General features: G+C 39.0%; 1 protein-coding gene across 3 annotated transcripts; it reads right to left on the bottom strand.

Annotated features, from left to right (window-relative positions):
- On the bottom strand, positions 1-27,990 carry map1aa (microtubule-associated protein 1Aa). Of its 3 annotated transcripts, XM_034299662.2 has the most exons (8): positions 27,790-27,990; positions 25,452-25,553; positions 10,905-10,987; positions 10,681-10,821; positions 3,539-10,535; positions 3,146-3,378; positions 2,698-2,871; positions 1-2,597 (listed from the first exon to the last, which is right to left on the bottom strand). In XM_034299662.2, exons 1-7 carry the CDS (start codon positions 27,947-27,949, stop codon positions 2,716-2,718), a joined length of 7,872 nt encoding a protein of 2,623 aa, XP_034155553.2. In that variant the 5' UTR covers positions 27,950-27,990; the 3' UTR covers positions 1-2,597; positions 2,698-2,715. The 3 variants fall into 3 exon arrangements, with proteins under 3 accessions (XP_034155553.2, XP_026793390.3, XP_034155554.2); XM_026937589.3 differs by having other exon boundaries at positions 1-2,871; XM_034299663.2 differs by lacking the exons at positions 25,452-25,553; positions 27,790-27,990 and adding an exon at positions 16,263-16,308 and having other exon boundaries at positions 1-2,871.

Genomic DNA, 27,990 nt, shown 5'->3' with positions numbered 1-27,990 from the left:
AACGTTTCAACGACTGTATTTTATTGGTGATCACCAGGTTTACCCTTTTACAACAAATCTGTAGATATTCTACATTTAGAGAAACTTCAAAGAAAGATACAGAATATTGCACATAAAATAAAAGACCAAAAGAGAAACAGAGCAAAAGTAACTTTGAAAAGAAGACAAATAAAAAAAGCACACAGTATGTTCTTAAGCACCGCACAGAGCTAAATGAGAGCGCGGCTGAGTTATATGTGCCATTGAGACCATTGAGACATTTAGCATTTAAATATATATCTTTAAAATAGTACTGTATTTAATATCATTATTAACTAGAACATACACTTTCAAATTTAAGATCACATGCAGAAACTAGCCAGGCTGAATGGAAGGCAGGATTTTAATGATCTGTTACTGTCAAGATGTGGATCATTAAAAATGCAACTAAAAGAGGTTTTTACACAGCACATTGATGAGTTCTCTTTTGTGTATCTTTTTTTTTTCATTAAGTTGTTCATTTACTCGCGAAAAAATGGACAATTCACTTGGAAACCTTGAATATAAAATATGATCAGTGATCTGGTCACATGATCTGGCAGTCAGGTACACGATATCATTTTGTTTGCTTAGCATTTATTGTCCTTGTACATTGAACCAATTAGTTTAAATCCATGTTGATATTCTGTTAGCGAAGAAGCGTCCGCTTAGCACTTATAACCAGCAGCTAAAAAGTTACAATTTGTTGTAAACATTAAAGTGATAATCCAGAGACATTTTCAGAAAACAACTGGCAACACTCCACCGTACTATCCAGCAATAAACCAATAATTTGTCTATTCCAAAAAAAAAAAAAAAAAAAAAGCATATTTGGCTCTTGCAAATTAACCAGGCTCACTGATTAGTGACAACTTACAAGAAAAATTATTTGTCCATTTAATGTGTATAATGAGTGAAAATGGTGATATGTTGAATTGAATCCCATTTATTTTAACTGTTTGAGACAGAACTTTAACATATATCTTCAAAACATGTTCATCCGCTATTTTTATCTCGTCTGTTGACTCTCATTTTTACACATGCAAACGTTTCATAGTCTGTAATTTTTTTATTGTTAATTTTATCTCAGAAAGGGACTCCTCTTTTTCCACTCAACCTGAAGCTATATTTTTTAACTTAAAACACCTCTCTAAAAGCCTAAACGTTTTCTGTTCCAGATTTTAAAATACTTAAATAACCAAAATGGCTGAAGTGTAATGTAGGGGAAACATTATATAAGGTTAAACATTTTGGCTCAATAATGAAGATATGTATAAACAAATCATTATTCTAATAACCAAAATCATTTTATCCCTAGCAGAGGCCAGAATGTGCTTATTAATATCCTATAACTAAATGCAAACCTGGACCAATATTAAGTCCTGGGAAAAGATGCCAGTTATTCACAGTCATTAATTCCACCCACACTTGTGCAGCAAACATGTAACCTTATCCAAGTTTATTCCATCCACACCCTCTGCAGCATACCATAGACTACAACGCCCCTAAAATTCAACATTCACTATCTATTTCTATTGCAAGTTCCTTTGGCTTAGACTCATTCTTTTCCCACCTCTGTCAGCTTTTCTATATTTACAAAGCATTAAACAAAGTAAAATAAAATAAATTATTATAAAGTGCTGATACATTTCATGAGATCAATCTGCAACTGGGAAATGTAATAACAATGACAGGTCTTTTTTGTTAAATCTAAATAAAAGCTATTATAAATTATGATCAACTCTGACAGCATACAGCGCATAGAGCACAAATGAATGTTCATCAGTAAACATTGACTTATCCTACGCCTAATCCTATTTCTTCACTTTTACATTAAGAGAACAACATCAGCTCAGTCTTGTCTCATATCGTGTAATTCCATCATGGTTTGTCCTCTCGATCTGATTAAAGGTATAGAGGCAGACACATTAAACATGTTTACATTTTAACGGTCTTTACACTGTAATATGCGGGTGCATTGCGGTGCTATTAGTTAGAAAACACTTACTTATTTTGTACTTCTGACCATGACAACAGAATAAACATTATCTGGATTAACTGTTAAATATTCTGCAAACTGTAAGTATGGATGCCAGCATGTCATTAGCTTCTGAAGAATAGAGTACATGATGAATACATGATTTCCTGTGTAGTATGTGTATGAGCGAGAGAACAGAGAGCATATATGTAGGTCAGAAGTTGCGTGCAGAAGAATGATACATGCATAAATGATATGAGAATAAATTAACAGTAAAGTAACAATGGGAGAAACTCCAAAATGAGCTCTAAATGACATACATGTGCCTTTATAAACAAAACTGATCTAAGGATGGTTTTTAACCTTATTGTAACTGCATCATTCAACAACACAATGTCCTAATAGAAATTATATTAATAAAAATGAAAAACAATGACCAACAGAAAAGATCGTATGTATTTCTTTCTTCATTAAAGGGAAACAGTAAACTGAAAATCCAAACGTTAAAGGCACATCCTCCTCAAGTCTTTCTGGATAATACCATGCTCGTTCAGGTTAGCGAATATTGTAAGAGCCATAACCGTTTTTGGAGAGATAGGGACTACTGAGTGACTATGCACAATGTTATCAAAGGGAGTTTGTTACACTGAAGAAATGACAAATAAGGCGAGAAAGGATCATATAAGTGTAAAAGTGTGAACCTGGGAGCCATGCCAGACTTAGAACTCAATCTTACAAGCAGGGAATGATTCATCCTGCATCACAACTGTGCTGCTGCTGGCCAGCACCATGATATTCAGCTCCTGTTGCTTCTCATGGGTCTGTTGGTACCATTCCCTCATCACTTCTGTGTCATGGGTAGGGATCAATGTCACCTAAAGCAGAGCAGAGGTACAAATTTATGCATTATCAACTGGTGATACGTTGCAGTTAATTTATTCCGGAATAACTGATTATCCTCAAAGTACCAAGAAGAATTAGCATTATTTATCACATATTAAATAACATATTCAATGGCTATGTAGCCATTTAAAAGACGGATTTTGTAATATGTTCCTCACTATCATTACTATTACTATTAGCATTAGGTGCTATTTTGTTGTTGGCCTTCACAAATTGAGACCTGTGAAGACATATGAGAAGTTCTACCTGTAGATTAGATCCCCACTGTGCTTTTCCCTCCAGCAGTGCATCCAGGACAACACGGCTAGGCTCTCCACTACTGGAGTCATTCCCACTCACTACATAATAGGCAGAGCGAACACGTTTGAAGAACTCCTGGTCGACATTTTTAGCACTGCAGTGATTGGGAATGTAGGCCAAGTCCACAAAGATTGGAGAACCAGAGGGTGAGGCAGAACTAGATTTTGCAGTGTTTGATCCTGTCAAAACAAGTGCATTATCAGTGAAAAATCGTATAGGGGGAACCTTAACTGAAATGCAAATTTTGGACAAAACTCTGTTCTTCTTTCATACTTCCCTCATTAAAATTTTGCTGTATATTTAACTGCAGGTAAATGTCTAATATATCCAAATATATACCTGAAATAGTTTTAATTCCATTGACAAGGCCCTTGCCCATGTTGTGACTTGACTTGGACAGATCATCCTCTAAGTCTTTCTTCTTCAGAGAGGTGGTACGAGGAGAGGAATCCTTTGAGGGAGAACTCTTACGAATGGCATCAGCTTTCTTGGCCGGTGACCTTGACTTACTTGATTTGCGAAGGCTCTTTGTTTTTGGGTCTTTCTTTAAAGGTTTGTCAGTAAGGCTGGAGAGAGCATCTGGGTCTACCATGCAGACATCAGGACGAGGTGGGTAAGGGGCTGGATCCATAATCGGTGTGGGCAGTGGATCATGACTTTTCTCTGACCGGGATGAGAAGTGCTTTCCACCATAGGCTCCAGACGATTTGTCTACAGGGAGATAATCCCCATCCTCATCAGATTCTGCATTTGCTTCTGCTGTGATGGAAGGACACTCCTCTGTTCCTGGTGGAACATCAGAATCTGTTTGTGAGGGCAGAGATTCACTGACAGAGGTTGGAGGTGTGTCCTCTCCAGCTAGGCCTGTGCCTGCAGCCATGGCTCCAGAGAGGCGCTGTGATTCACTGTCCTCTTTGTAGGAACCATGCTGCGGCTGGTTGTGGGATCGTTTCTTGCCTGTTGGCTGCTGCTGATCTACATCCTGGCTTCTTTGTTCCTCATCTTCCTCATCACTTGACAGCTGGCAAATGCTTGGGTTGATAAATGATGGGGAAGTGTCTCCCTTTCTCTGTTTGAACTCAGAGGAAGAGTAACCTGGGGAAGAGGAGAAGGAGCCGGCACCCATATATGTATCGGAAGGATGATCTAAGTCAACATGCCTGCTTGGATCTTCTTTATGGTAGGAGGATGGGAAAGACTGATCTGCAGATGAAAGGGAAAGAGGACGAGGTGGATGCTCAGGCTCCCTTTCCTCTTCTTCATCATACTCATCCTCATGACGATAATGAGGTGGTGATTCTCCTGGGTAGATACCTCTTTGCTGCTGCAGCTCCCATTCAAATGGGTTCCTTATTTTGCAGGCTTCAAATTGCTCACTTTTCACTTCAGGTTTTGATAGGCTGGATGTAACCTTGCTGGTGTCAGCAAAGGCTTCTGGTGCTGCCATGGTGACCTCTGCAGGACCATTTGCAGTATCTGGTTTTGTAGTCTGTGGTATTGAAGAAGTGTATGTTAGCACATCTGGTAATGCGCCTACCTTACTGGCAGAAGACAGTTTTTCAGTCACAGAAAAAGGATCATCTTTCTTGTCTGCTTCAGCTGTAAATGGAGATCTCTGGTAGTGCAGTTTGTCCTGTTCAGACTCACAAATATAATCTTCCTCCTCTTCACTACTCTCAGTGTCTTCGTAATATTGTTTCTCGAGTAAATCAGCACAAGGTGTTGAGGAAGCACCAAACGTATCTTTTTTCATAGTGTCTTTCTCAGCAGACTCACAAGGGGGATTGTAAGGTCCAGTAGCACCATATTCAGCCTGCAAACCTGTATGTGCCTCCCATTCTGGCTTGTAAAAGCATGCACTCTGGGGGCCCTTGTCCAAAGCACTACTTGCAGAGCTGGCAAGTTCTTCTCTTTTATCTGCTCTAGAGGAAAGTGGATGAGAAGGTAAGGGCTTGATCTCCTCAAAAGGTGATAGAGGTGAAAACCTTGCTAGGCTGGATGTGGACTCAGCTGTGGTGGTGGCAGGAGTCATCTTCTCTGACACTTCCAAATACTCATCTTTAACCAGCCCACCAGAACTGGAGAATGGTGAATCTATTACAGGTGAGTGCTCATCTTTAAAGGGTGAATACTCATATCCAACACTGGCAGGAGTTTCTAGCTCATCTCCAAACTGCCGACTAGTGGAGAGAGAGGCAGAGGCAGAGGAGGAGTGACTGTAGGAGGAAGAGGAGGAGTATGCTGTGGCTGATGTAGTTGTATAACTGAAGCCTGGTGAAACAGAATCTCCAGGTTTTTTTGCTAAAATATCTGGTGTTTTTTCCTTTTCAAAATCAAGGTCTTTGTCACCATGGTAATATTTGTCTTCATTTGGTTTTGTGGACAGAGGTAAGAAAGACTGACCATAGCTATCGTCTTTGTTGACTAAATGACTGGATGGGACAGACTTTTTCACCTCACCATAAGAATATTCATAACCAGAATATTCTGTCATGTGGCTGCCAGCCAGTGGTGAAGATGGTTCCTTTCTACCCATGTCAAAAGGTTCCTCTGCACTTTTTTGACTCTTTGTCGGTTCAAAAGGAGTAGGAATTGGGGGCGTGTCATAGCTGACAGAGCCAAAACTATAGTCCTGTGAGGTGTCCTTCTTTTCCTCCTTGAATTCAGGTGGCACTATGCTGGTGGCACCACATAACGGGCTTAATTCTTTCGCTGGTCCGTCTTTGGCATCTTTTTCCGTATCCTTGTCACTGACACGTCTCCTGTAAACATCATCATCATCATCCTCATCTTCATCAGTATCTTCTTCTTCATCATCATCATCATCCTCTCCATGTGCCAACATCTTCATGTCTAGTGCACTTGCTCTTGTCACCTCACTGAAAGACTGAGCTGCCAAAGAAGTGCTGCTTTTTTCAGCGAAATAGCCGGAAGTGGCAAGGTCATCTTGATAATGGCTTGATGGGGTATCACCTGCTTCTGTCTTTCCACTAACAGTAGACTTATCAAACTGAACAGAAAATAGATCTCTTTCTGGTGATGATTTCTTGGCCTCTGGTTTAACATCAGTTAATATGTCTGTAGATTTTTCATCTAAAATGTGTCCAACGTTCGATTCCACACTTGTTTTGGTCTCACTGCATGATGATGACACGTCTTCTAGGTGAGATTCCTCAAAATCTGACATCTTTGTAGTTTCCATGAAGGTATATATGGAATCTTTTTTCTCCATTTCCTTCAGGGTGTCCTTACGATCATCAGACTTATCAGTGCAGTCTTTTGGTAAATTAGGAGAGTACGAATCCACTGAACTAGATTTACTGTCATATACATCAGAATATGTAAAACTCTTCCCTACATAAGGTGTATCCTGTCGTATTTCTCTCATATGGTCTTCTTTAATACCCTTTTCAGACTGAGGGAAGGAGTACAAGTTGAAGTGTACACTTTTATCGCCATTTTTGAAGGTCATTGTGGAGTCGTCTCTCTCTGAGAATGACACATCTTTTTTGCTATAGGCTGCTGACACTGAATCAAACTTGTCCTGAGGCCCCTTTATGCTTGAGTAAGTGCATTCTTCATCTTCACTCTCTTCCTCCTCTTCAGAGCTCAGCATCTGGGACTGGTGTTCTTTCCCCAAGTTGGTCATGTCTTGCGGTTTATCTTTCTTATCCACTTCCTGTTTCTCATTTTTAATTAGGTTTTCCTCTTGTAAAGCTTGTGGCTCACAAGTGTCATCTTCATCAAGGAATGTACTCTCTCTCTCTTCTTTGTATTTTGTTTTAACACAGGTCTTAAAATCTCCCTTTCCAAAATATTCTTGTTCTTCTTCTTCTACTACTTCTTCTTCTTCCTCTTCATCAACATTATCTTCTTCTTCACCTGAATCATCAAATGTTGCCCTTGTGCTAGAGAAACCACCTTTGAATGGGTCCCCTTCATCCTCCTTTATTTTAACAGTCTTTTTGTCTGTGTCACTGTCTACAACTGTTTCATGTTTAGTTAACATTTGAACATCATATGTGTCGTTGTCCATTCTGTCCTCTTTCTCCATAAATAAAGACTTTGGTGCCTTTTCCTCAGTAGGTGAATAGCCAATGCTAGTAGGGCCTGACTGTGTAGGTGAGGCTATTCTCATGGTGCTATCATCTGGACTTACACATCTCTCTGATAGTTCTGAAGCACCACTTGCCTCTGGTGTGCTGGAGACACAGGGTGCAAAAGATAGTGTTTTCCCAGCACCGTCTGTTTTGGGTTCATCTGGAGATAGGACTTTTTCATCCTTTTCTTGTGAGACAGAAGGTGTTCCAGGTGAGGAAAGAGGTACCATTGAGGAGGGGCATTTATCAAGATGTTCCTGCACTGTGGCAGATGCATAACCCTCATGGAGTTTTCCAAGAGGCATGTCAACATTGGGTGTCTGGTCATCTTCATCTTCTTCATCTTCATCATCATCTTCATGTGGTTGAGTGGTGGGTTTTCCAGTGGTTTCCATCTCTGGAACAGTGGGTTGGAACTCTTCTGATGGAGGTGACTTAAAGCATTTGTCTTCTTCTAAAGATGATGTTGGAGAGATTGTGCCAGCTGAATGTAGGTATTCTTTTCCTTCTGTACGACTGGATGATTGCATACTATTTTCTTTGTCCAGGAGTAAAGAGCTTTTTCCTAGTTCCTCAGTCGGTGGTGCTGTCACTGATGCAATAGACTGATCTTCAGTAACCGATGCTGCAAAAGAGGATAATTTATCGTACTCTGTAATGGAGGTGGCTGAGGATATATGTTCTTCCTCAGCCAATGGTGCTGCAATGATATTTGTGGAATATGTAGATAAAGGTGGCTCTTGGCCCACACTGCTCGTTTTTGCTGTTAAATCAGGTGCAACAGATATGGTTGGGGGTTTTATGTCTTTCACGCCATGGAAGAAAGAGTCAGGTTGATCAGGGACGGAGACGTCATCATAGCGGAGATGAGGGATCCTGTCCTCTGTCTCTTCATGGATCTCCTCATCAGAAATGGTCTGTTCGGTCTCTGAATATCCAGGGATGGTTTCATCTTGGATGAACGAGATGTGTTCAGTGGCACCAGCAGGTTTGATAGTTTTAGTGTCAATTTGTTTGGTGTCCCAGTCTTTACTAATATTTTCTTTTTTTGCCTCCTCAGTCTTATATTTCAACTCTTCCTCATGAACTATATCCTCTGCTTCCTCCAGCTCAGCTTTTTCAATAACATCCTCTTCTTCCTCACTGTCACTCTTTTTGTGTTTCTTTTCAAGATCTTCATTCTTCTTTATGTCCAGGCATTCTTTGTCATCTGCCTTAACTGTGAGATCTGAACTTTTAGCTGGTTTGGTCTCAGTGTTGTATTCTTCCTCATAGTCATCTTCTGTAGCAGCACCCTCATCCTCAAATTTGTCTGCTGTTTTTGTTAGGGATTTATTTGTCTTTTCTCCATATATGTGTTTTTCCTCATGAGGGGATTCAGTCTCATTGTCAGTAGTGGGTATGCCTTCATCTGGAGACACAATATGTGTGACTTTTGTGTCAGGAAAAGTTGTAGATTCAAGATTTGAAAGCTCTTTGCTCTCTGCAAGCTCAGAAAGTTCCTCTTGTCTTAGTGCTTCAAAATCCTTGGTAAGATCTTCTGGGGAGGAGACCAGGGATCTGTCATTTTCCTGTATCTCTTTTGAAACCTGTCGTGCAGCAGGTCTGTTCTCTCGCTCTTTGATTGCTTTTGTTTTTTCTGTCTTCGGCTTGGTCTGAACCTTTGCTTTGTTAAGAGTCTTTTTGACCTCAGGGGTAAAGGGTTTTAAGTCAGGTTTGGTGATTTTTCTTAATTCTGGCTTACTTGAATCTGTCTTCTTTTCTTCCTTCATTTTGGATTCCTTATTGTCATCTTTCTTAACAGATTCTTGCTTTTTTATTTCTTTCTTTTCTTTCTTTATTTGTTTCTTTTCTTTATCCTTCTTTTCCTCCATTTTAGATGTCTTGACATGTTTCTTAGGAGATTTCTCTCTTAACAACTTCTTTTTCTCTTGCGTTGCTGTATCAGTGGTATCTGCACTGGCTTTCACTGGTTTAGGAGGTTTAATGCTCTCTTGCAATTTATTTGTCTTCTTTTCCATTTTAGTCTCCTTTACTGAGTCGCTTTTTGATTCAATGTCCTCATTTGCCTCTTTCTTGCTTGCTTTAGTAGTGGCAGGTATTTTGGGTGAAGATTTGAGGCTTTCCTTGCTATCAGTCCTTGGCTTAAGTTTGGTTTGTTTAATCGCTGAAGGGGACCCTCCAGATGATATGTCTTTTTGAGTAGCAACTGGATAACGCAAGAAGTCAAGATGTCTTAGCTTTTCCAGTCCCTCAAAAATTTTGTTCTGTGGTGCATTTCCAGGAAACAATACCCTCACTATCTTTTCAGTAGTGCTGGCTGGAACCCAGACAACAAGGGCCGTTATTGATGTAAGGTACGGAACAGAAATTTCTCCCTCTTTTCCATTGGCCAAGGTGATGCCAGTCTTAGCCTTACTGTTACCTGCCCACTTCTGCATGAAAAATTGCATTTCTTTACTGTCTTTGACTGGATTTAGAATGTACATATCTAATCTGCCAACACCCAGTTTGTGAAAAAGGGTGACAGGCTCAATTGTGTTGCTAACAACTCGATACAGGGGCTCAGGTTTAATGCCCAGTTTGCTGAGGTACTGCAATGTAAGAGATGCCTCCTCAATGCTCCTTTTAACTTTCAAAGTTGATTCTGACATCTTTAGCTTGTCTGGAATGTTGAAGAAAACCACACCAAGCTCAGGTGAAATCAGGTTTTTCATCCATTCTCCATAGGCATTTGAGCCTTGAGAATGGTCCTCTTCTTGCTCTGCAATTTTTCTCCTCAATAGTCCGTTTATCCCAGGGAGATTGTCGGCTCCAATGTGGGTAAGCAGAACAGAATCTATCCGATCCAAGTGTCGCACCAGTTTCCAAAAGCAAGACTTTTGGTCTGAACCACCATCAATCAAAATGTTAAAGCCATTGACTGCAAACAGGGCAGAGTCACCTCTGCCTCCAGGGAAGATGTAGCAGCATGGCTTGGACAACTTCAGGAATCCCCCTGAGCTGGGTGGCTCCAGGAGCTCAAATGGGGAAGCAATATCCACAGTCTCAGAAACATAATCTGTAAACTCTGTAACACCCTCCATCTCAGGCAGCACAGGGTCAGGGTTAAATCTGTAGTCCAGCACGTTCTGCTCCTGGTTGAGCCCTAGGGAGCTCCAGGCCCCCTCTCCTTCACAACACACAGTCAGACACGCTCGCTCACCTGGATCTGACTGGCTCAGGAAGTTTTTAATCTGAAAAAGGTGAAACGGCAAAAATATAATCCATTACAATTTGATTTCTTCTCTGTATTTTTCAATATGCAGCATGTGTGCTGGGCGTCTTGATTAAATAATCCTTACTGAATTATCAGTTTCTGGCAGCACAATAAATGCTTACTCTTTCACTTGTGATGATGTCAGAGAAATTCTTCCAGTCAAATACTCCACCGTTCAGGATGATGTCACCACCTTGTTCAGTGCTCTGACCACTTAGGACCAATAACTTGTGTTTAGCTGAGTCACAGAGGAGTGTTCTGATCTGGTTGAGAGAAAAAAAAATCATGTAGCAGAGATGTAAGATAAGAATCAGGTTGTAAAATTTTTTTTATAAACCACCATTACCTCTATAGCAATATTGTCCACGGATGGATTCACTAATACAACTGTCTCAAGGACATCACTCTTGTATTGGAGAATTCTTTGTCCTGCAAAAGGAGAAGGACAACACAGGACAAAATATTTATACAAATAAATAGGAATGGCAGAAATGCTTAAAAAAGCAAGGAGGCATTGGCACACATGATTGTTCTTGAACATATGATTAAGCCTGAAGGAGGTAGTATATATATATATATATATTACTAAAATGCAAGAGATACTTATTATTATTATTATTATTATTATGTCATTTTATTGAGGAAGATGCAATTATAAAATTTTCAAGGCTTCACTAATCTCAGGAAAACAGAAATTAAATTTTGTGAAATAAAAACAACATTGCATAGCTCCTGTAAGCCTTTCTACTGGCTGTTGCCATGGGGATGGTGAGCTAGCGGCTGCCGCCGTTACACTGACCCAGTCTTGGAGCCGTCCGACGCATTGCAGCATTTCTGTGAGAGGGAGTGAAAAAAGCCCTCACATCTAATGCACATAAAATGGTGCGGCATCGCAACAGATCAGTGGCCTCACGCAGAGACTTCCAGGTGGCATGTCATGATATATTAAGCATGAACCTCTCACTGGCTGTGTAAAAGCTACAGAAGAATAACAGCTTGTTCCATAGGGTGTGGGTAATGTTCATTGTAGTGGAGGACGGGCAAGCGAGTTGGCATTTAAATAACATAAATATGAGTAGTGGGGCTTTACTTATTGTCTTCCCAGCTTAACACACAATGTAACCCTTACATCTCCAGAGATAAGAATTAAGAATCAGGCTGTAATGTATGTATGTCTGTATAAACCACTATTATTGCAAGAAAGTCTAAGAATTGGGTAAAAATGTTCTGAAGTGACAAAACAAATGCTATTTTAAACAGAGCAAAGCAGACTAATACGGTGGCGTATAGGTTCTGTTTTACAATGTGAACTGCGAATTACTACCCCAGTGAGGACTTTCTATTGTCATAGTGAGCAGTTGCCTATAAACTTAATGCACTGATACGGAGACCAGCATCTAATAAGTCTCATATACAAATGAGTCTTTAATTGTATAACCTTGACCAGTTTTTTTTTCTTAACCCTTGTGGTTTGTTCTGGTCAAAATGACCTGATTACATTTTCACTTAAAGTGGAACCATACTAAAAACAATGTGCTAGGTTCATTTTCTCTATTGAACATGAAAAAGGACGATTTTTCTTTTTGGTGATTCTGCTGTACCCCCTTCATATTTATATACAGGTTACAAGTTGTTACAGTTACAGGTTACGCTTGGGTCATTTTTATTTTTTACCCAAAAATAAAACAGAAAAGTGCAAAAAGTGGTGAAATATCAGTTGACACCAACTTCTTTTTACAGAAATAAAACAAAAAAGTGAATTAATTAAAATGGCCTTTACTGGGGTTACTTTGATTCTTTCTCATAATGTCTTAGATAATAGTTTATTAATCTGAAATAAGAAAGCCAAACACGATATTCTGTGTAGAGGCATTGTACTGTGACAATATGACCTTCAAATGTGCTTCCAGAAGGAAAACAGAGAATAGATAATGGTATGAAGAGCAAAAAGAGACAGCAAAGTCCCCAGTGACATTGCACATTTAGACAGACGGGGGCCTTAAGCCAACAAAGTCACACTGCAGCTGAACAGAAACCAATAATACAACAGAGGATTTAGAGTGAAAAGAGGAGTTAAGTACAGTATCTGCACAAAGAACTATTTAACATGTATGTTATTATAAATATAGTATATCTGCCTCCAAAAACACATTTAAAATGCAATGATGCTGACAATGCGACCAAAAGGCTCCACCGCATGAGGTTACTCTCTTCCAGTTAACTAAGAGCTTGGGTCATTTAAAATCGAATGTGAACATTGTATTTAAATAGACAAAAAAGATCTCTGGGTCTTCACTTTAGAACAGTTCATCTAAAAATGCTTGGTGTTTGTTGGAGTAAAGGTGGTGTATAGATCATTACACTGGAATTAGGCATATTTTTGCCCTAGGGACTGGGGTTTTATTAAGTTTTATTACACTTTATTTAATTCAAAGCTAAATTCTTTGCCAGCTGAGCTTGTGGTATGGCTAACAAATGGGATCAAGGCTATATTCATCAGAATGTTTTTAGATTACATGCCAAGAAAGATCAATGTCCAGGAAGACAGTGCTGTTTGGAGATTAATTGCCAACACGAGGCAACCTGAGATGTCTGACAGTTATTGTCAATCCAAAATGAAATCAGAGTGGCAGCATGATTGTGCTGTAAGCTCATCACTGCCCTACACGCCTGTGTGCCTGATTTAAGCGTTGTCTCTGATTTTATCAGTGTCAAAAATCTAGAGATCAATTAACACTCAATTAACACAAAATTGAGCGCTCTTTCTCAAAGCCCAGTCAAGACCACATAATAATGAATAATAAAAATCATAATAGATTTATAGGTACTTACTAATAAGGGTAGTTATTTGTGTATATAGAGACAATAAGAACGTGCTTTGAGAAAGGCATTACTCATGTAGCTGTGAAAGGTTTAAAATACAAAATCCTTCTCAACTAAGGTTCTGATGTGAAAACACAATTTCTCTTAAGACATCACAGAATCAGTAAAGTACAGTATAGTACAGTATACTATAGTCTAGTATAGCAGAAAGTTTTGTCTGTTTAAGAGGGTAAAAAAATATTTCCAAAGCAGATGTAAGATATTTCCCATTTGAATAGTGACAAAAATCAGAGCGACTCTGATAAATAAATAAAGTATGCAACTCAAGTATGCTTCACACTAATTTAGCATTTCATATGCATAATACATATGCTAATTTAGTAATAATAAAATACTAATTAAATACTAATTTAATACTAATTTAATCAGCTCCTGATATACATGAAATGCTTTCTGGTTAGGTTCATTTGAAACCTACACCTATAAATAGGCGTATTTACTAATTTTCCCAAATCAGGGAATTAGTACTGATTAATATTAATATTGATTATATTGCTCGAAATAAAAAATAATGTAAGGATGTGATTTAGATCATATTCTGTCACAACAGCCTGCAGCTAATATTAGTATATGAGAAAGTAAAATGAAGTTATGCTTTAGAGAATAATCTGATTTAAGTGATTTGTGCAACTTCTATCAACCTAAATTTTAAACATAAAATTTTACATATTTTTATGTTTGATAAAAATGCAAAAATAATGTATAAAGCATGTGGGCTACAATCTTAGAGAAGCATTTCTTCTTCTATATTTTCTATTTTATCATTGTCCATTTTTTTTTATCAGGCTAAATGATAAAGATTTGCTTTGACTGTTGTAATGTTAGCTTCAGTATGTTACCAAACAAAGGTATGAATTCAATTTTGAGTGTTTCTCTTATAAGTATGATGAGTAATTCGTTGCCATCATTAAAACCCCTATATGACATTTCTGTTGAGTTTTTCCTTAAACATAAGTTGTTGCTATGATGGCACTTGGAAAGTCCATGAATAGAACAGACTTAAGCTGCATTAAACTAAATGATCTCTCTTATTCCCTGACGAGGCCCTTTTATATCAATTCATCTGCTTCCTGTCCATCACCACAACCCTTCCATTAATGGAGTTATGAGAGCACGAGAGCAAAATGGATAGAGAAGAGGAAAGAGGAAGAGAACTACAAGGAGAAAGTGTGTGTATCCCAGTTAATCTACACTTGTTGATTTAATATGCAGTGCAAGATTCTGCTTTTAATCCTGTTAAGCTTTTTTTAATCACATCAATAAAATCAATAAAATTCTGTCCACTATTCAGGAGCCATCCTCTGGATCTTTCGAAAACCACAGTAATCCATTTATGTCGATTGAATGGCCTGTTCTTTAAGGTAGGGTTCGCTGGATGAAGAAACCTTATTAAAAAAGGGAGAGAGGGCCGTTAATGCTTCTGGTAATTTTTATTTTTAGAACGGTGCAGTGATTTATTAAATATATAAGAGCTAATGGTCTGCTAAAACATGATAAATAACTACAGAGAACGAGTGACCTCAAGGACCAGAGGCACTAAGTAGCACATGGCCTAACTACCCTCGGCCACTTTTGCATTGTCATACTGTCTGGCAGATACTTGTACTTTTCTTTGAAATCATATACAGAGATGCAAAGACCATTCTTTCACCTTCAGTAAAGGATCAGGTCTGATGTTTACAGGTTAAGATCTACAATACAGGTAAACAGCACAGGTGTCAAAATAAGAGCATATGTGTGTGTGTCATTTTAACACCTATGGTGTTAACACCTGCAGGGTTAAATTAAGAGTGCTCAGTTCAGCAGACTTTCTCTGATTCAGTGCATCTCAACCAGCTGAGCTAAACCAGAATACACAGCAATCATCTTTAAATCTTTTGATAGAGTTTGAGAACCCTTAAAGCCCATTCTGGAGGAATCCTTTTTTACCCTTAATAATCAAAAGAAACCCTTAAAAGGCATTAAAGAACTGGGTTTTTTTTAAAAGAGGGTTTCATCAGCTAAGAAGACATAATGCATCTAATGGCTTCAGCCTAATAAACAGGCCATTACTGTAGTACATCTAGGCCTCACAATTATGTGTATGAAAATTTCATGCTCCAGTTGCAGTTGAAGCTCTGTGTATATTTGCATCCAAGATATATTTCAATAGACTGTTTTGCATCTTGTCCATATGTGGAATTTCCCGTCAAGCCCCGGAGTCCATATTAAAGCCAGGATAAATAAGTAGGTCAGCTAAGCAATGCCTAGCATGACTTTTCTGCTCAGGAGAGGAGCTTTCCTCTATTAACAGGTAGACAAGAGGCTGCTGAGATTCTGCAACCTTCAGCTGGTTCAAGGAGATCAATACCAAACCCTGTGTTTACAACAACAGCTCTTCCCACCATTCAGTCATGTATATGAAACAATAATCAGATCATATATATGTATTAACCTGTAGTGATCAGTAATGTAACCACTCGTCCTTTCTCTTCTCAGCTCTACAAGCATTTCCGATTAAAATCTGCCGTTCTAAATCACGCGCTGTCACTATAGCAACTGATTGACATTCCAGACACCGTGACGTTCACCATAAGCGACTAACTGATCTCTACTAAAAACAACAAAAAATAGATAATCTCCTTCTCAAAAATTTAAAATAATAATAATAAAAATATATATACACGCTATATACTGATCAAAACAGAATCAGCGTCGGCTAACAGGAGGTACGAATCTGCACTACTACATTTCCCAGCCTGGTTAAATGAGTGATACTAACAGGTTATTCAATCGCTCTGATAAAAATGCATTTCAATCCTAAAATAATAAACAGACTTACCGCTGGTGATGCTGAGAAGCGCGCGCGCATGTGTGTCTCGAGCCGAGCGCGCTCACAGACACACGAGCGCGCACGGGACAGGGAGTGGGCGGGGCTGGAGCGCGCGGACACACAGAGGCCGTTTTGTTCAAAATCAGCAACTTAATGGCGACCATGTTACACGTTCTTCTAAATCTCAAGCATCAATATAGAGGTATACGAAACAATTCCTGGATGTAGTCATCCTTGCCTACTTGTAAGCATACAACTTCATCGAGGTGGGCGGGGCTTGCGAGTCAGGGTAAACAAATAACACAAATATAGATGATTATGTACTGTACACATGCATAATGAATACACATCACCCACATTTCACACCCTCAGAAACCCTCAGCTGGCACTGCCTTGTCTAACTAATGTTCAAGACTGTTTTTTAGTCAGTGATATTACTATATTGAGGGATAAGTTACAACAAATTCAGTTACATTAAACTATACATTTCCTTGTTGCTTATCTTTTGTACTTTTTAGATGAACCTTTCACCTTTAACTGGACCATAGTTACCTTTTAGAGTAAAGCTTTAAAGGTACACTATATTTACTTTTCTAGGTAAAAGATACATACTAAAGGTGCAAAATGGTACCAGATCAGTGACAAGGGATGGTACAGTTTAGTACCCTTTCCTTCTGAGAGTCTATGTAACAAATATACATGGAATATCTATATAGGTTTTCATCTCTGTTTACCTCATTGTGGGTTGCCTTGTGAGTTTGGGTAAATCTCCAAGAAAACCCATAATTCTCAACGCCACCATGGCAGCAATTTTACTGTGACAGATTTTTGGTTCCTTGACTCAATGAGATGCCTTTGAAAATCCTCCTTCATGGTCAATAACGTCAAAAACAGATTGACCTAAAATAAGGCTGCAGCTGGTTTCTCGGTTGTCATGCAGATCAAGAAGCTCTTAAACAAGCCTACTGCTGGGAAAAACAGGCTACACTGGAAAGAGATGAGTACCTTAGGCTCCATCTATTTCATCCACTTTGTCTGCTGGTTCATCTTTTTGGTTTAATGTGTAATCGTATCCTACAGCCCTGTTGGCGAAACCTCATGCCTTTTATCGATTGGCTGAAGTCAGTGAAGGAGCAACGAGGGCCTGGAACTGAACACATTCCTCTCCACTAATCAATACTTTATTATCAATGTCCCAAAGTATATTCACAAAGACATGGCAAATATAAACAATACATAAAGATTGTGGATATATGACTATACTGAGAGCTGTGATTCATTGTTTGCTATATGACTTTATAGAGATTGTGGACTGTGATCCACGAAGCATGTCATTATATTCTGCAACTATATTGCCAGAAGAAGGGTAGGGAGGGCAGTGTTGGGATTTTAATGCATCCCATGTCTAGCACAGCAGCTGCAGGGTGGGACTGTCTGAATCCGTCTCACGTAACCAGACTCCATCAGTGTTTTTTCTCAACCACATTTCTTGAACAGACAGACTAGACTACCATAAGATCTAATTTATGATAACTACTGGTAGTGTGTTGTTGTGAGTCAGGGGTCATAACTTCAAATTAGCCCGAACACAAAAAAGATTCAAATTTAGCATAGATGAGAGTACACCTTGTATTCTGTGGGACATTCTCAAGCATTTGCATGTGTTAGATCTCACCTAAAATGGTATTATTACAGGATTATAAATAGTATCCCAGCCAAATCCTAGACAAGTGTTTGAACAGCAGTCTCGCTGCCACACCCAGGCTGTCAGACAAGCTGTATCCCCGTGCTGACTTGTGTCGACCATGTCATCATCTAATCACAAGGCCGAGGGTTGTGTCTGCATTAGTCTGATACAATTACAATTTATCTTTATTATGTATTATTTTACATATGAGAATATTTCATTTTTATATACATAAAATGCATATTTTCTCATTTCCTCCAACCCTGGCATGCTTGGGTGTAGTATCAGACATGCTTGCCCTTGATAGACAGTGAGACACTGTTTTCTGCACAATACAGCAAACTCTCCACTGGGCTAGCATTGTGAACAATGTGATCTCAGGTTTCTGTGTGTGTGTGTGTGTGTGTGTGTGTGTGTGTGTGTGTGTGTGCGTGTGTGTGGCTGGGGTGGTGGATGATTGATGGCAGTCTGGTGACGCCATGGCCTTGTGCTGATGCTCTGTGCTCATGCGAAAGCAGAAGAGATATAAAGGACTGGGATCAATAACCTGCTCTGAATTATTGATGATCTCTTAAAACACAGGCACACGCCCTTGCACGGATTACAGCTCCATGGCCACACCATGCCTGGTGTCTCAGTCAGAGATTTTGCCTTCGGTGTTAATGCTAATTCTAAGTAAGGTGAGATGTTCACAGATCTGCATCCTGTCACACAGCTTCACTTTATTTACACCTCTACATTTTTCGTTATTGCACATCTTGGAGGTGCAAAGAAGAACTTAATGTTTGAAACATTTACAGTAACTTTCCCACCACTACAGCAATAAATATACTGGCTGTTCTCATTAATATAATGCACTTTAAGGTGTTGCCTTTATAGGCTGGGGCCAAATGTGTGGATAAAATCTATTTTTCTTTATAATAAAATGCCACAGTTCACAAAAGTTTATGAACTGCAAACCTGCCTAATATTCCAAAGAAGCTCCTGTAGGTCCTGCATATGTATTTGTGAGCTGTAGGGGTCATTAATTCTCTCCTTGTCCAGTCCTTCTGCTGACTTTATTACCAACAGACCACTCCCATACCAGCCCATATGAACACTTGTATGTCAACAACAACAACAAAAAAAATCATCAAGGCATTGGTCAGTAACGTCAGCATTGTCACGAGAGTAAGTGTTCTAGTGAGCAATAGTGGCAGTCATTATGTTGTGTCAAGATGCTCAGAGAATGTAATTAACTGAGCAGCAGCACATGCAGCTGAGTCCATGGTGGCCATTCCAGCCTCTGTCTCTTATCCCAGGGGAGGTAATGAGATGTTGATGGTCCTCCAAAAGCCCTATTGTAAACTGCAAGCTGAGGGAGATATTATTTTGAAAACTGAGCAGTAGTTAACGCAAAAAGCATTTTCCCAAATTTTAGTCAGAGCTCGGCACAGATAGACACAGTCAACACATGTAAATATCCTGCAAAGGACAACAGAGAATACCGAAATTGGACTAGGGAAAACAAGAAACAATTCCCATGTAAGATTTTACAAAAAAGTTGAATCTGTGGCTAATTACAAGCAGATTAATGTCCATGGAACAATCAGATCAAGGGAAGCATCCTTGAAGCAGCAAAAACAGAAGTAAACTGAAAGTGTTTTAATATACGAGCACCCATTTCAAAGCACTGTAAAAGTCTTTACATTTGATTATAATTAGTATTAGTATTATCTGATTTTGGCATTTACCAGGTTGTTTTTTCAAGTGTTCATATAATTTATGAAAATGGAAATAATTCATGAAATTAATTTGGAAAGAATTCAGGATATTGATAGACTAGATTTTCTTATTGTCATATTGCACACACACATTTTCAAAATTTTTAAAGTTGCACTATTATTTTGTACATGTACCCATACTCATTTTCTCTGGTGCCTTTCTCATATACATTCTTTGGAGATTTTAATTTTGTCTTTTGTTCTTTAACCATTCTGAAGAAAAAGTTTATATCTGATTCAGAGCATTTGATTGTTATTGGAGCTAAAGGAGTTTATTTTCTGACCTTTGCTGTCATTTCGAAGTATCTGTCCTACTCTGTTGTCAGCCTTTCAGCACAAGCTCAGCTGACCTGTCAGCAAAGCATAACCCTCACTTCCTCTCTCCACACAGCTCTATTCTGTTCCTAATGCCGAGACGCTGACACTGCTCCACCCTGGGAAGACACCGTCTCCCTTACAGAACGTCTGTTACCTGTGGGGGTTTAAGAAAATAACAGGCTTGCATATTAACAATGTTCAATCCTTTAAACCCTTTAAGCTAAGCCTGTGTTGTCTGTCTATTCATGTTCAATAACATGACATCCTACACATGAAACATGTGGTAAGGAGAAGATTTAAGTTTAAATATGATATTGATCAAATTGGGATTTAAAATATTAATGCACACAGGTATCGCTTTGTAAGAAAACCACTAAGCACCAGTCACACATTTGCCGTTGCTAGACAGCTATGATGACTTTGCATTCCACAAAGCATGATTAGTATTCTGGGCACAGTGGTAGGAAAGACAGGCGAGTCATACTGAGCATGCGCCGAGCTCCTGCTTCACCTTCCTCATCCAACTGAGACAAGGAGGGGGATTTTCTTCAAATGTAGCAGAGAGTGACTACAATCTCAGGACAGAGGGTGAACAAACACACCCTCCCTGGATGAGATCAGATGAGAGGGCAGCGAGAGCCAGCAGTGAGCCTCAGTGAAAAGAGGCAGGGCGTGTTCTCCATCCCTTGCACTTCCCCCTACTCTCCTCTTCCCTGTGGACTCATGCTACAGTAACAGCCTGCCAATCTACATCCGTGATGTTTTTATTACTTAAGCTGAGTGCCAGCATATGTCCCAGCTGCCAAAAACGTCAACTAATAAAGTCTGTCTTTTCCGTTTGAGTTTCCATCGCTGTCTGTTAACCGAGGCATGCAGGCCTGTCTGGAATAAACAATATCTTTCTGTGTAAATAAAAGTGAACATATTATGCCGTGACTTAATACTTTCTAAATAGTCTTAATTATGACTATAAGTGCTCTACCAGTTGATCTACTGTACTACTGCATGGCTTTGCTATATAAATGAGTTGAGGTCAGTAATTGACTGTTCCAATCACAAGAATCCTGCCAAGAAAAATGACACTCCTATAATTACAGTTCTCACATATTAAAGCAAATAAATTATAATTGCCGTTTAGAAATTTTCTCTGGAGTGCAGTAAAATCACTTGCATAAATGAAACCCCACTAAAAGTACGCCTCTTTGCTGTTGTCTTGAAAAGACCTTTTCATGTGCATTAAATAGATATTTTTATGTAAATAGACTTAAACAGATAGCTTAATGTTTCAGAGCCACTAAGTGACCCCTGGCAGTCCACCCTGCCAGGAGGCTAATTGAGTAGAAATAATAGGACATACAGAAGGATATTTGCGCTTTTGAGCTTGTTCTCAGAGTGATGACCTGTGCTCAGAGAGTTATTTGAGATACCAGCAAACTTTGCAGTGATCAGTTTAGTTCTGTTACTGTCAAAGTAAATCAGAGCACACTGTCAAACTCAATAAAAGGGATTAGATTAGATGTGATGTTGTATGCTGTTGAAAGGATGTTAAAGGACTCTCAAGTCTCAAACAGATTGCTTATGTGGTTTGTATAACACATCTATAAAAATGTTACCTGTTAAAAAGGGCACTGCAGAGCTGGAAATTTTACTAGCATCCATAATCACATTCATCCTCAGCACAAAGTTTGCTATCTTTCCCTATAAGCATCAGACTCAGGCAGGAGGTTTGAAGATTGAAGATGGAATAAATTTGAATGATAATATTGTTCCAGTTTGAGTTGGATATTTCATACTGACTTATTGTGATATTTAATGAAACTGTGTATATGCAAAGTGTGCATGTACAATTACTAACCCAACCCTACATAAGCCTTATTGACTACATTTAGAATAAAACATGTTTCTTTAAAGCTAGATCCCAGTCCTGAGGGAAAGCAACTTTGTCTGACTTATCAAAAATGTTGACTATCACAGTTGAGATCAGTAGTACCATGAACACACTCACTCTCTCAGTAACTGCTTTGTCCTGCTTTATCCCAGGAACACTGGGAGTGAGGCGGGAATACATCCTGGATGGGCTGCCAGTCTATCACAGGGCACTGTACCCCACACACATACGCACATTCACACCTAGGGGCAATTTATCTCACCAAATTTCCCTACCAGCATGTTTTTGGGATATGAGAGGAAACCAGAGAACTCAGAGGAAGTCACAAAGACACTGAGAGAACTTTGCACAGACAGCAACCCGAGTTCAAGATCTTAAGAGCTGTGAGATGGCGACACTACCCACTTTACCACTGTGCCACCTCTTATGTTGATTATGGCCTCTTAATGTTTATGACTATATACTGTCCACCCTGTTGGTTCCTTCAGTACTGCCCATTCATGCATATCCTGCCTTTTTTAATGTTCAGCCAGCTTATAAATAATTTCTGAACCAGATCTTTCGAGGTCAAGTCAAGTCAAGTGGAGTTTACTGTCAGGTCAGGTTTGTATCTCCAATTTCAGCTTAAAAACTCAGTGCCTTCTGAGAAAGAGCAACTCTGGCGTCAAGGCTTCATAGCAGTGGTGCATTATGCCTCTTTATTTCTCCATCTCCTTCCCCAGGTCTGCTCATTAACTGCCATCTTTACTCAAGTACATTCTGCAGAGCAGAGTTATCGCATGCAGCGACCAAACATCACAGAGCGTTGCTATGACAGTTCGTAGCTGTTACTCATAACCTGCCTCTGTTCGCACTAATTCCTTTGAGACCACCCACACACTGGAATTGTGGTTTGTTTACTGCTATTGCTTAAAGGTGTTCGCCTTATAATGAGGTATGTTTATTAAAATGCATTGCACGTGTTTACAGATTGTTTTTCATTTGTTGACTTTAAAAGACAGATAACTGAAAAAGAGCCTTATCCCTGCTGTCTAGAACGGAGCCTCCAGTGGCGAGTGTGATTGATTTCTGCTCCAACACCCCTGATGCCCTTATAGTCTCTACTACATATTGATGGGCCTCACACGGACTGCATTAATGGAGGGAAAGGAGAGAGAGAGGAAGAGACCGTGTCAGGGTGGGATTTTGGTGGAAGCAGGCTACCAATGTTTTTATTTATGGCAAAAGAACTGAAGGTGGAAAGGATGCATAATTCATCAGAGTGCAGCCAAGATGGAGGTTGTGTCAGCAGTCATAAGAGAGATCGATGGGAAGGCGTCATAAATATTGCACAGGAAATAAGGGTGTGTGTGTGTGTGTGTGTGTGTGTGTGTGTGTTGGGGGGGGGGGCAGGGGTGGGGGGGCACTTACGTGCATGTGTGAACATTGGTGTTGGTGTTGTTATGCCATACTGTGAAGAGAGTAAATTCAGATTTTAAAGGATTATCCCCTAAAGCCTAATATCTGCTGAGCCAATGGATAAAGTGCTCAGAGCAGCATGGCGTTATTCGCTTCTGCAGCGTCAGGAATACATGCCCACTAATTGGGTTAAAATCTCCTGGTGACAGGTCAAGTCTAAATATAGCACAGTCACAAAATAGAGTGAATATTAATGCAACCATTTTTAAGCTACAAAGCTGTGAACTCAGCTCAAAATAGAAAATAGAAAGTATCATTCAGCGAAAAGAACTGCTCCAGTTTTTCCAATTTTCCATTTTTTTTAACTTATACATGTTTGGAACAGCTGTAGCATGCTAATTCATTCAATTATCCAATCATGTAGCAGGAGGACAATGTATAAAATCACATCAAACATCACAACTGGGGGAAAAATATGATCTCAGTGACTGCAGAATGATTGTCGGTGCCAGATGGGCTGGTTTGAGTATTTTAGTATAAACTGTTGGTCTACTAGGATTTTCACACACAACAGTAAATACACTTTACACAGAATGGTACGAAAAACACACAAAAAACATCCAGTGAGCAGCAGTTATGCTGGAGGTAATGCCTTGTTGATAAGAGCGGTCAAAGCTGACAGGAAGCCTACAGTAACTCAAATAACCACGCTTTACAACCGTGCTGAGCAGAAAAGCATCTCAAAATGCACAAATGTCCAACCAAGAGGCGGGATGGGCTACAACTGCAAAAGACCACATCGGGTTCCACTCCTGTCAGCCATGACCAGGGATCTCAGCTACAGTGGGCACAGGCTCGTGGAAACTGGGCAGCTGAAGGTTGGAAATATGAGCAGGCAATGTTTCCTATGTATATTTGGATTGTTTAACTTATGAAAATTCTCAGAAGATTCATATAAGCTGCTTGATGAAGAAACATTACACTATACTCACTAGCGTTCTCTAAGCAAGCATGACAATGCATCAGCATTATTGATCCAGATCAAAATACAATGCAGATAAAACAACCACATTAATACAGTAAGTCATGTGATACACAATTCTAGGCAGTTCTTAGGCACCGATGCTGCTGTAGACGGAGAGATGTCTTTCTGTGATTCAGAAATAACCTTTTGTAAGATAATAAGATGTTTTTCCTTCTGCCCTTTAGGAGTCATGGCTTCACAAACACCCTACGAACAAAATCCATTAGCTGACAAGGCTGAGATCGCAGAAAGTGACTCTCTGTTATATAAAAAAACAGCACACTTCTACTGAAGATGATTTCAGAATGAAAACCGTATTATGAATCAAAGAGTGTATTCCAGGTACATGTGCTCAGTTCTTTTAATGGATAGGTATGAGGTTAACCGGCATACAATAAAAGTCCCAAACCTTATACCATACTAAATATTATGGCAAAATAAACAGTATGTGGTAATCTAGAAAATGTTACTTATTTTTAAATGTCAGTATCCAGTTTAGAGCATAGATAATATACTAGATAATCTGTTGTGAGGGTATTATTATTATTATTATTATATTATTTTAATGGAAAAATTGACAAAGACTTTTTTAGTGTACAGAAAGAAACTCTACCAAGAGGTAACAAAAACTTAACAATTTAATAGCTTTATTTATAAAGCAAATTCCATGCAGATTTTTTACAATGTGCTTAACAGGTTGCAACTAAAAAAATGTAAAGAAAAGAAAAATAACATTAAAAGTAAAGAAAAATAACATTAAATAAAACCAGATCCAGTGATTTCAATGCAAATGTAAACAAAAATATAATAATAAATTAAAAAAGAAAATGGTGTGAAGATCTGAATACGTAATTCAATGCAATATGTGATGTGTGCAAAATTAATGCAAATGAGTTGCAGAACACAAAAACAACAAGCAGCATAATAAACCAAAGCAACAGGAGTATGGTTTCACCTCCTCACTCATAAATGATTTAAATATAAATTTAAAAAAAAAAGAAATGTAACGTAACATAATCATACACAATCTTACAATATGTTATGTTTGCATGCACAAGTAATCTACAGCTTTAATTAAAATACTTTGTCCCACCTGATCCTCATCTCATATGTGACTGACCTTTCACCTCTGAAGAGAACTGAGCTGAATGCTTGGCTTTGAAGAGCTGCAGCTCATTGTCCAAATCACACACTGTCAGATCGATCTCCCATGAGCGGAGCCCTGCGTGAACAACACAAAATACAACAAAATATGGATTCAACAGTGTTTATCTGTCATTTCAGGTATCTGTTACCTGTCTTGTTATCTGTTATGTAGTGGCTTGCAAAAGTATTCAACCCCCCATCTTCAGATGAAAGATACTGTTCTAACGAGGGCACAACAGACTTATAATTGTCCTTCACCTGTGAAATATTAAAACAGCTCCCATTTTCTGAACAAAAACCACCTCAGTTGAACTGTCATTGAAGAGACTTTCATTCTGAAGGAAAGGAGTGAAAATGAAGGCTAATGAGCATTCTAATTAGGTTAAAGATAAGGTAATAGAATTTCATAACTTAGGAACAGGGTGTAAAATTATATCTAAGAGGTTGGACATCCCAGGAAGCACTGCTGGATCAATAGTGAGGAATTGGAAGCTGCATCATGCCACCCAATAAGTACCTAGAGAAGGCCCTCCCTCATAACAAGACAGAGTGAGGCCAACAGTCACTCTGAAGGAGTTATAGACAACCATTTCAAGAGCTCTGCATAATTCAGGATTGTATGGGAGAGGGGCTATAAAGAAACTGTTGCTCAGAAAGAGTCAAATGAAAGCACAAGAGTGACCCAGTGAAGATGTGGGTTTTTTCTTTTTTTTGTTTTTCTTTTTAATAATTTCTTATATTATTATTATTATTTTTCTGTGATGAATCCAAGATGGAGATACAGTATACGGGCAAGTATCAAAGCAGTATGTGTGGTGCAAACCTAACACAGGTCATACAGTAATTAACACCACGCCTACAGTGAATTATAGTTGTGGCAGCATCACGCTCTAGGGACACGTTTCATCCTCAGAACCTTCTAGTCAGTTTAGGGGAGAATGGATGTAGCAAAATACAGGGGGATATTACAAGAGAACCAGCTTGAGTCTCATAAAAAAATAAAATTTAGGAGAAACTTCACCTTTTCAGCAGGACAATGGTCCCAAACACAAGGCCAAAGCAACACAGGAGTTGTTAAAAACAAAAAAAAGTGAATGTTCTACAGTGGCCGAGCAAAGTCCAGATCTGAATCCCACTGAGAATCTGTTGCACCGGTTGAAAATTGCAGTCAGTAAACAACATCCACCCAACCTGAAGAACCTGGCGTGAGTCTGCCAGGATGAATAGGCAAAAATCATGGTGCAGAAACAGTGTGCATATCTGGTAGGAACTTACCCCAACAGACTTAAAGCTGTTATTGCAGCAAAAGATGGTTCTACCAATTACTAGTCTGAATACTTATACAAATAGAATTTTTCTTTTTTTTCAGTTTATTTAAAGATCTGCTGACAAAATAATGAATTTTGACTTTGAAAATTTACTTTAAGAGCATATCGGTTTGCAATAAAAAAAAAAGCTGGCTGGAACAACGTGTAAGTGTCATTTACAATCCAGATGAATCTGCTGTTCTTTTTAAGGAGGTTGAATACTTTTTCAAGGTATCTCTCTCCTGTAGTGTTGGTACTATTAACATTTCATGGTGCAAAAAAGGCAATCTAGCTGCAAAAAAACTGCTTTCCCTCTTTCAGTTTAAGACACCGTACCATGATCTTCTATCTTCTGTACAACAAAAGAAAGACATGCACATGTACAGGCACCAAAACACAACAAAATCACTATTGTTGCTGATTTACAGTATTAAACAGTGTAATTACAGAGTTTCTCTCACAAATTGTGAGACAATCTGTGAGAAAAGGGTAATGTACAGGTACATTTCAATTCCCCAAAGGTGCAGCTGCAGTCTTTGGGACCCAACTATGTGTCTTTGTGTTACAATTATGTTCCTCTAAGTAGGTACAGTAGATGAACCTGTAAGAGCACCATCACAGTGATATATGTCTAATACCTTTTTTGAGGCTTTAGGCTACTAATTGCAGCAGGATGTATATGTTATATATTTATATAAAGAAAGAAGCAATAACTGCAGTGTACTTTAATAAAATAAAGACTTGACATATGTCCAAGTCTTCCAACATCTGCTGTTCTGCAGTGCACAGCAGGGATGATGGTGTGCACAGTGTAATGATAGTGTTGCCATATTGCTGTAGGTAATTGCAAGTGAGGATGGAAATTAATCTTGACTGTAATTTACAGTTTATTAGTATTCTCAGTGTATGAAAGTTAGTTCTGTCTGTGCTGATTCATGCATAGCCTGCACATGCTAACACTGAACTACGCAGTTTAAATTCTCCTCAAGCTGTCAGAAAACTCACCCTGTTTGATTTGTTCTTTGACTTTGTTCAGCTGATGATCCGCTGAAATGTCCCCAATCACTATAAGCAGATAATAGCGCGTGGAGCAGAAAGTCTGACCGACACACCGCTGCTCCTGAGCGGCTACTGCGGCACGAGCGGCACCCACCTCCGTCGCCATGGCAACAGCACCAGGAGCGACGCGCGAACCACTGCCATTAC

The sequence above is a fragment of the Pangasianodon hypophthalmus genome, chromosome 25 (genome assembly GCF_027358585.1).
Source record: "Pangasianodon hypophthalmus isolate fPanHyp1 chromosome 25, fPanHyp1.pri, whole genome shotgun sequence".
Taxonomy (NCBI): Eukaryota; Metazoa; Chordata; class Actinopteri; order Siluriformes; family Pangasiidae; genus Pangasianodon; species Pangasianodon hypophthalmus.
The sequence above is the reverse complement of the archived record's forward strand: the minus strand, read 5'-3'. Positions and strand labels throughout refer to the sequence as shown.

Excerpts from the sequence above, each read along its gene's own strand:
- map1aa (XM_026937589.3), bottom strand. The coding sequence starts at position 27,949 with ATGGCGACGGAGGTGGGTGCCGCTCGTGCCGCAGTAGCCGCTCAGGAG. Across the intron at positions 10,536-10,680 it reads ACATCATCACAAGTGAAAGA|ATTAAAAACTTCCTGAGCCA; the intron begins GTAAGCATTTAT and ends CACCTTTTTCAG. Across the intron at positions 2,872-3,145 it reads AGTGGGGATCTAATCTACAG|GTGACATTGATCCCTACCCA; the intron begins GTAGAACTTCTC and ends GCTCTGCTTTAG.